Source organism: Limulus polyphemus, unplaced genomic scaffold (genome assembly GCF_000517525.1).
Source record: "Limulus polyphemus unplaced genomic scaffold, Limulus_polyphemus-2.1.2 Scaffold2378, whole genome shotgun sequence".
Taxonomy (NCBI): Eukaryota; Metazoa; Arthropoda; class Merostomata; order Xiphosura; family Limulidae; genus Limulus; species Limulus polyphemus.
The window spans coordinates 59,451-69,285 of NW_013667988.1; the positions used below are offsets into that span (position 1 = coordinate 59,451).

At 31.0% G+C, this 9,835-nt stretch overlaps 1 protein-coding gene across 1 annotated transcript in view; it reads left to right on the forward strand.

Annotated features, from left to right (window-relative positions):
- Nucleotides 1-2,067: 2,067 nt before the first annotated feature.
- The window catches only part of LOC106466773 (DDB1- and CUL4-associated factor 15-like), a 56,851-nt gene continuing 49,083 nt past the window's right edge, over nucleotides 2,068-9,835 (forward strand). Inside the window, exons 1-3 of the mRNA XM_013927073.2 lie at nucleotides 2,068-2,193; nucleotides 4,918-5,131; nucleotides 5,838-5,956. Coding sequence (XP_013782527.2) covers nucleotides 4,973-5,131; nucleotides 5,838-5,956 — 278 coding nt within the window. The 5' untranslated portion in view covers nucleotides 2,068-2,193; nucleotides 4,918-4,972. The remainder of the gene's footprint in view (nucleotides 2,194-4,917; nucleotides 5,132-5,837; nucleotides 5,957-9,835) is intronic.

The window sequence follows — 9,835 nt, forward strand, 5'->3', positions numbered from 1 at the left end:
CCAGTGGTTGTCCCTTCAGGCTCATTGACGGGTACACTGCTTTCTGCTCCTCTGTCCATCCATTCATTTTTGCCAGGAGCTCAAATTGTGCTCTATATGCTTCCCACGGTGCCTTCTCATCGAATTCCTGTGGCTTCCTTCGTACTAGATCACCCCTATTGCTGACACTCATGTCTGGAATGTGACTTCTAACAGGACCGAAGATGTCTGCATTAGGGTTTAGCTGCGGGGTCTGGAAGGGGCTTCCCGTTGTCTGTGCTGATTAGGTCCATGGCTAACATATCTTCACTGTGTAAAAGACAGTAAATCATCCTTTAATGTATTTAATTCACTTTGAAATTTACTAATGTTATCCATTTGTACTTCTTGCCACTGTTGTTGACTTTCCTGTAGTTGCTGCTGACTTTCCTGTAACTGTTGGAGACTCTTTCATTTCTTGTTCCAGTTGCCACTGCTGTAATCTCTCTTCTTGTTTATTTTCTTTCTCCTCCAACCACTGCTGTAGTCTCTCTTGTTTATTTTGCTTTTCGAGCTGCCACTGTTGCAGATTTTCTTGCCACTGCTGTTGTCTCTCTTCGTGTTTATTTTCTCGTTCTTATTGTTTCCTTTCTTTTTCCTTCAACCACTGCTGTAATTTCTCTTCTTGTTTATTTTCTTTTTCCTTCAACAACTGCTGTAATCTCTCTTCTTGTTTATTTTGCTGTTCGAGCTGCCACTGTTGCAGGTTTTCTTGCAACTGCTGTTGTCACTTTTCTTGTTTATTTTCTCGTTTTTCTTGTTTCTTTTGCTGTTCTCGTATTGCTGCCATCAAATCTGCTAAGCTATAGTTTGAATTGCCACCTCTCGTTTCCATCTTCTTCTTCTTTTTTTCTTCTCTTTCCTGTCCCACTCTCTGACACCAATTTGTAGTGTATCTGCTTGTTTGTTAATTTCCTGTAGAAATTATTTCCGAGAAACTTCAGCAATACAAGTCCTTTCTTAATTAAAACTAGTTTATTCTTTCTCCATACAGCTTTGCAATATACAGAAAATGATTAGTAATGTGTTGACACTTTCGTAAGAGAAAGTATATGAATTTTCTTGCAAAATAAAAGCGCTTGTTCTTTTTTATTTCCACCCCATTCCTGCTTGAGTAAAAAAAACTGCGAAATTATGCCATAATTCGTTACATGAATGAGAGGTGATGTTTTTATTATTTTTTTAGGATAGTACCCTACACAGTTGCCTTTAGTAATCTTATTTGTTAAATAACACATTTCTTACAACAGAATAAAGTAATATCCAATACTATGTTTTTAAATATAAAATTATATTTAAAAAGCTCTAGTGTTTACATTAAATAAATTAATATTCACCTCCGATTAAAGTACATTTTCCAGATATATCAGAACTAAATATATATACGTAGTGACGAGCATAGCTAATTATATATATATTATCTTCAAACTGTATTACTTGATGAACAGAATGCGTTTCTTCATCAGTTGAGTACCCTTGCTGTTAATGATATTTTGGGCCGTAAACCCAATATCTCAAAAACGGAAAGCATAAGTCTCGTGGGCTAGTCGAACTTTGCAGGATCTTGAGTTCATTTAACAACAAAAAACAAAAAACCACAACAAACAAACAAAAAACTATAGTAATAACACACAGATGTTGTCCATAAGAGTAAGAGATCCTGTATTATATTTCAATTGAGCTAAATGAGGTACGAAATTCCAATAGAAGTTTTAGTCTCAATGTTGAGGCCTTTTTTAGACAGAATTTCAATTAAATAATATTTGAATTCGTTTTTCCTTATTATGTAAAAGAACTTGCATAATCTCATGCCGTATCGTTATCTACCAGAATAAAAGAGTAATATTTAACATAAAATTTCAAGTGAAAAGAAACTCCTGGACAACGGCAATTATAGTCAGATTTTGAGAGTAAATCAGGGTATGATTTGATAAGCAAATTTAATCTAAAGTTTCTAAGTGAAATAAAATTATATTATTATACTGATTTCTTTGGGCATTTGATTTTTTCTCTGACATTATATTTTCACTTAGATACAGCGTCATCTATGTGTTTGATACACCATTAGGAGACTGACTAAGTACTGTCTGTTTTGTAATGGAAGTTAACAATAATTTCTTCTTTTAAGTTTTCGTTAAAATGAAAATTTCGTGGCGTAAAGTGCCCAAGCTAGCGGTATTATTTTTTAAATGATTTATATATTTTTTGATTGACACAGATATGAATTCTGTATGAAAATCCCAAACTGAGTGATAGTTTTATATTATAACTTTATTATTACTTTCCAAGTTGTGAACTAAAGAGTAAAGTTGTTATAGTAGTTTGATGACATTAACAATGATAGACAATAAGCTAGATTTTTCTCAGATTTCAGAACATTTTCTTTACTCGGCGTTGTGTGAATAGTTAAATGTGTGAGAATAGGTAATGTTTTCTACAGTTCAAGATTTAAACGAGCGTTCTTTGTTTTTTTTTTACATGATCATGACCGATCATCATCTAGTGCTCTGTCAATGTTATTCGTCATTAATTTAGGCCTAAAAATAAAATATATTTCTTAGTTTTATCGTCAAAGCATAATGTAGGTAGGGCTCATTTTTAAATTTTAGGACTTAGTCTAATACCAAATAATGGAAAAAAAATAAGAAAATTAGCACTTGGTTATAACATTTTTGGTTGCTGGTTCTGACCAAAAAACAACCACAAATATATATAAATCACCAAAGAAATACCATTTATAAATTTAATTCTGATACCAAACAACCAGAAATATGTATGAATCACTGAAGAAATTCTATTGTTTGCATGTACTATGTATTTGAGAGAGATGATTTACTGGTATTGCAGTGGCTCAATGGTTGAGACACCCTAGGTTTATTAAAAGGACGAATTTCTGTATTAACTTTAAAACATTTAATGGCTAATAAATATTAGCTTCTAAAATTAAGATGGTATATATAATATTATGTAACATTTTATTGGGTAACCATAGGTATTTTGACTTTACAAAAAATATTTAAATCTGTAGGTTCAACTCCCAGTACCACATAATTCATCACTCTGAATAAACAGTAACTACAACAGTAATTTGTGATTTCTAAATATTTTTGGTTGTTTTGAGGTCAGATTAATTTAGCAGTCAATTTTTATATTGTTCGCTGTTATTCAGTATTAAACTGAACAGGTAGTTTGAAGTAATGTTGTAATGTTCAAATTTTTTGTGTACATCTGGTTGTAAACTTGGCCATCAACTTGCTTTATTTTGTTATATTTGTGACAACAAAAATGTCATGACCAATTCCCCTTACCTATGACAAAATTTCATTTGTACAGTTATTTACATGCAACACTGCCTTTTAGACAGATTAAGATAAAATATATGTTTTCATTGATATACAGTTTGAATTCTTTACTCACTGAATGACAGATCTAATAAATGTTACTCATTTTTCACAAAAATGAAAATTGTTACATCTATAATAGCAGGGCACAGCTGTAAATATGTAAAGGGGGGTTCTGTTTTTGGAGGAAATGATTGACGAAACTAGACTGGAGGGTGTGGGGTATGCCACCCTTTGAAACTTTTTATCATTTTCACTGAATTTATCTGTATTTACTAGAACTGTAAGAATCTTTTTATTTTTTATCTTAAATGGCATAAAAATTGTATTTTTTATTATTTGTTCATATAATGTAGGGTTTATGAAGAAATTAACCTAAACATTATTATGACGCTTCACTAAAAACTGTATAAAATTATCATAAAAGTTTTTAAGGTACTGCTTGAATGGAAACTCTCCATAGAACTAATTAGAACTGGTCAATTAATAACTGAGCACCTTTGAACATTAATTACATTGTAAAATAATTGGTTTATCAAAAGTATGGTTAAATCAGTTAATGTCACAGAAATGATCAACTAGTGTTTCTGATTATTATTGTGTTTTGATTATTCCAACTATGCAGTGATAAAAATTACAGTTAATTAATTAATTTTATAAAAATAATATACTATTGTTTGTAATTATTCCAACTATCCTATTAATTGAAATGTTTCCCTTATATTTATTGTTAAGCACGATAAGGTATTGAAACCTGATTTTTAGCATTATAACTTGTTTCTTAAGCTACATCATGTGAGATGAATCAATAAATTTAATTTACCTGATTAATCTATCAAATAGTAAATATCACAGATTTCCCAGCTCTAGAAGCAACCTAAAACTTTTCCATACAAAAGTTTTGACTAGAAGCCAAGTATAAGGTGAATCTTAAGAAGTTCATGATGTACTTATATGTTCCTTAGTGGAATATTTTGTAAAATAAACCTATTTTATAAATGAACTAGTTACTAAACATAGTACTTCTGATTGCTTTTATTAATTAGTGTTTCTACAAATGAACATCAAAAAGATTTAGTGATAACTTGAATTTTTCACTCAAATAACTGGTTAAGATGTGTTGTTAGTGCAGGAATTGAATGTCACTGCAATTAAAAGTTTGGTTTTCAAATTCCATTGCTTCTTAAATCTTTAAAATTGTATTCCTTTTGTAGCATAAATTTTTATATCCATAATTATTGTTTAAAACAAATCTCTTTTGAAGTGCAATATTTTTCACATATTTAAAATCTGCAAAAAATGATAATTTATTTTCTAACATTACTTGTGAAGATGTAAATTGGTTTTATTCTAAATGTTGCATTGTTGAATAATTTTAACACATTTTTTAATCTTAACTGGCAAAGAATTTTTCTATTCTTGTAGAATATACTATTGTTTGGTTTTAAAGATGTAATAATGACTAGAAAATATTTTTTTATTAATAACAAACCAATTTTGAAATTGTTAACTGAGTGATTGAAGGAGGCTATAGTAACAAAGCCTTCAATTTTTAAAGGGTATCAGAAATGTAATCTAGGACGAGCAGTCTTGGATCAGAAAACGATTGAAAAATGACCACCAGAGTTTGCAGTAACACATCTAACACTAGTACAGCTAGACAGAGACAGAATGTTCAAGAGCAACAAACTGTGGTGAAAACTTCTAACCTGGTAAAAACACGGGCAAATCACAACAGAAATAATCTTCTCCACAAACTTACCTTTTTACAAGTAAGTGTGAATCACCACAAACCTACCCTTTTACAAGTAAGTGCTAAATTCACCTGCAAATCTTCTCCACAAACATACTCTATTACAAGTAAGTGCTAATTTCATCTATAAGGGTAACAATTCTTCCCTGATAAGTCATAAAACTTTTATATTTAACTAAGCAGGAAATTGTTAAATATAAGCAGATAGTACTTTAAGGTTAAATAGAAATATTTCAATTTATGGCCTATTTATTTCTTTGCTTGTGTATATTGGCATTTCATTTTTAAGTTCAGGTTAATGTTAACAGATGTATCTGCTTATAGACTTACATTCACTTGAGTAACTTTCTCTCTCTTGGTCAGAGCAACAAAAAGCACTGTGGATAATTTGAAGGCTCAGTACATTTACGGAGTTTAATGTGAGGGATGAATATGTTAAGTTCTGGTTTTCAATCAGTAATTAGTATTCTATATTTTGCTTTTAAAAATGTTTAGTGGAAATTGTTGAAGAAGAAAAGAAATATTAAACATTAGATAAATGTATCATTTTTTATTTCTTCATTATATTGTTTATTTATTCTTCTTAGTGCTGAAATGAGTAAAGTATGATGAAAAATATGCATTAAACATAAGAACTATGCTTCCAGATATCTTTTTTCAACTTATAGAGGTTTTCAATAATTTAATATATGTATGAAAGCATTATATATTTTTTGTCCTAAAAGATCCATGGAAATCTCCAAGGCCATGCTCGAGGTTCTCATTTGAAGCTTTTTGACCGGCTTCCTCGACGTCTTGCCTTTCGATTGGTAGATCTAGTTACAGAATCAGTGCTACAGTCAGGGTAAGCTGCTTATTTCTATGTTTAGATTTTCCAAATACCCACAAAAATGGAAAAACATTGTGCATCAAATGAATTAATTACTGATGATTTGCAACAACAAGGAACAATGAGCAGGCTGTAAAGCAATGATAAAATATAGACAAAAGGCATAAATGTTTAAATATTAAAGTTTTTAATAAAACAAAAGTTGGAATAGATAATTGCTGTAGAGCACTGGTGTTTTGGTCAGCTATCATATATGATCTGAGTGTTTCTTTTTTACTTTGATATTTATGTAAGGTATTTCTCTTGTGATTTGATATTAATGTGTGCGTGTAAAATTTTCTCTTGTGATTTAATATTAATGTGTGTAAAATGTTTCTCTTGTGATTTGATATTGAAGTATGTGTAAAACAGGCCTCGACAAATCCTGGGTGCCAGGTCACCATGGTGACTAAAACATTTTTTATGGTGCCTAGTATTTTCTCCCATTTTATTTATGCATAGGGCTGTACTAAGTAGAATTTGAATATAAAACAGTTCTGGACACTTGGATGTCCGGAACTATTTTCACATTCTTTGTGTCCTAAATCAAACTTTGTTTTCAGGATTTTAATGGCGGATTAAACACTTCTTCATGTTTTTTCAGGAATGAAGCACTGCAGTTGCACAACATGTTACTAATTTTGTGCCATTTTTCTTTTTCGCAATTCAACCAATCAGTCCACATGCTTAGACTCAGATGGGACCAAAGGCAGTTAGTTCAGGCAATACTATCAAGTGGTTGTTGATACCATGTGATTGTTAGCATGCACTCATTGCTGTGAAAGTAAATAAATATACATTGGTCCAGGGAAAGCAAAATATCGCAGATAACAGAAACAGCAGGTAATCAAGGCACTTATGTATCCTTGTTTTAAATTATAATATTTTTACTGTCATTTAATCGCATTATCATGAAAAATTATAAAAGCCAAGGGTCAGTCAGGCAGTCACTCTCAATTTCTCCAAGTTTCGTGAGTTACATGAGTCCAGTTCCACTTTTTCTTTTGATTGCCCATTCCCATTTTAGTTGAATTTAATCACTAACATAGCCGTAAATAGCTCCTAAATTTTGGCATTTTTTCTGCTATAGACATGAAAGTGGATTTGGACTCTGTAAACACCTGTGAAAAATAAGTAAAAAATTGGCACAAATCTATGCTTGGGAATTATTACAAAAAAGCCTTTGTTAAAACAGACTGAAGATACTAATTATCTGTAGGGAAGAGAATAATGCATAACTGGGTGACACCCCAACACAACCTGAACATGCAGCTGTGGTTAAAGGATGTCTGCTGTAAAGTATAGAACAGCTGATGACAACTGAAGTTGAGTGAAATCTTTAAGAAATCGTAATGTGTGTTTTGTATTCCATGTTTTCAATTACTAATCAAACAAAGTTAACCAAGCTATAAATATTTTGTATTTCTGTCTTAGCAGCTAAACATAAAAGAGGCAAGGCTAGGCTTGAATTGGCCAATTTACAATTTGAATGCATTTCAGATCCTGTATGCAAAAATCCTGAATATCACGCAACACCTGAACTTTTGCAACAAAAATTAATTTCTGAGCAACAATTTCTCCAAAACATGAAAATTATTGTCTAGAATTGTAATGACACAATTATTTTGAGAAAATTTGAGGAAATGAAAAAACCCACGGATAACGGAGGCAAGGATAATCGAGGCACTATTGTAACCCACCATTTCCCAGTACAAATAGTAGTGAAGTTAGGTTAAGCACACATGGCTCCTTAGTTTTTGGGCTGGCTCCTAGATCTGAAAATATTTGTCGAGGCCAGGTATAAAATATTTCTCTTTGTGACATTAATGTATGTTTAAAATGTTTCTCTTGTGACATTAGTGTATGTGTAAAATGTTTCTCTTGTGACATTAATGTATGTGTAAAACGTTTTTCATGTGCTTTTATGTTAATGTATGTATAAAATGTTTCTCCTGTGACACGATATTAACTCTGTTGTCAGTCAGTTGGACCAACCATGTTTCTGTGAGGCTATACATAATAATGTTTACTGTAATTCTGAATTCATTAAATGTATCTTCCCAAAATTTATCAAGCTTTTAATAAGCTTTATAAGTCTGTTGTGCACAAAAAAACAGAATTTTAATAAAGGATTTCTACTAAAGACTTATCAGTGAAATTATGAAGCCCTGACTGAGTCAGTCTGAGTGAAAGATGATTTTCATAAAAAAATATAAAAACTTTTTTTCACCTTAGTTTCACATTTCTTTTGCCTAACCTCTAGAACTTCCTTAGTGAATATCAAAAGTTTTTTTGTAAAATGTTTCATTTTTTATCTTGTGTTTTCTATTCTAATACTAACTGTAGATAAATTGTCAAGGTACACTGAAACAAAAAATTTAAAAATACTAAGTAAAATCAATAATACCCTTTTTTTCCTTGAATGACTGCAGTTTGTAACAGACAATTACAGTTATTTATCCTAACAGCCTCAGTTTTCTAATCTGTTTGCATCTGCTTACTTTTAATTTTATTACTTTACATTGACCTTAGACCCTACCTAAGTATGTGTATAATGGACTGTGCCTTTAGGACTAGTCGTTGGAGTTTCGACTATACTGTTGATTACACCAAATTTATATATTTGAGGATTGCAGTGGTGAGTGGAGCTCACGAGTTGCTAATTCTAGGAGATTTATGGTTAGACTAAAGAGACTGATCTTGAGACTGATATTCAAAACAATACTTCAAATTTATTTAAGTTTCTTAAGATGAAATACACTTCTTTAATCATTTATTAACTCTTCATTAAAGAAAAATACATTTGGGTTAACAACATTGATGCTTATAACTCATACGTAATGTGAAGTGTCTTAGCTTATATATGCTTTTTTAGAGTCTATCCAATTTACATTAATTGATTACGGGAGAAACAACAACATAGTTGATCTAGTAAATCTTTGCAGTTGAGAAACCTACATAGCTTCTGGCTTATCAGTGACTCTGGAGAGAGAATCTCAATTCTTCCTGGAGAGAACTGATTTTTAGCTCCGGACATGAATCTTTAAACCATATTTTCTTTGTATTTTTTTGACCTTCCAAATAATATTTCTAACTACCTGCAAGTAGTTCTAATACTTTATTGGTCAATCTATGCAACTTCTCGGGCTATTCCAAAACAAGAACCAAAACTCTTAAGCAATTGGTTACTGTGATGGTGAGTGCTCTGGTTGCCTTTTTACTTGTACTATTACACTGGCCTGGAGTACCAGATCTTGCAAAAAAGTGCCAATTTGAGATGTTATCATAAACTTTTTAGTAGCCTTTACTGTACTACTAACTTGGTGTCAGTAACTTATCACTTTCAAACTTATGGCTAGCATTTTTCTCAACATCTCTGTTATAGCTTCATTTTTTATAACTTTTAACTCGTGATTCTCAATACCACTTAACCAGCTAGTTGTACTTTCCTAGCTCTTGACTATATTTTGTAACACAGGCGTCTTTTACTTATTCCATTTCTTCATGTATATGTTTGCTTAAAAACTAAGAAAATATTATAATTTCTTTCTTAAATTCTTTTAAAACACTAAAAATACTGAAGCAATTGTAAAATTCCCTCAAAAATATCCAATTGCTTCACTCCTCCCTCCTTTGCCAAATTTTGTTACTTGTAACAAAATTTACCAGTCAACCCAGTTGTGTACACAACCAATATATCCAACAAATAACATTGATTAATATTTAACAAAGAGTAAATTTTTAACAGTGATTAATATACTAACATCAAGGTATAAGTATTGTATTCATATTACATTCGTATTTCATTCCTATGATATATGTATATATATATATATATATATATATATACTTACT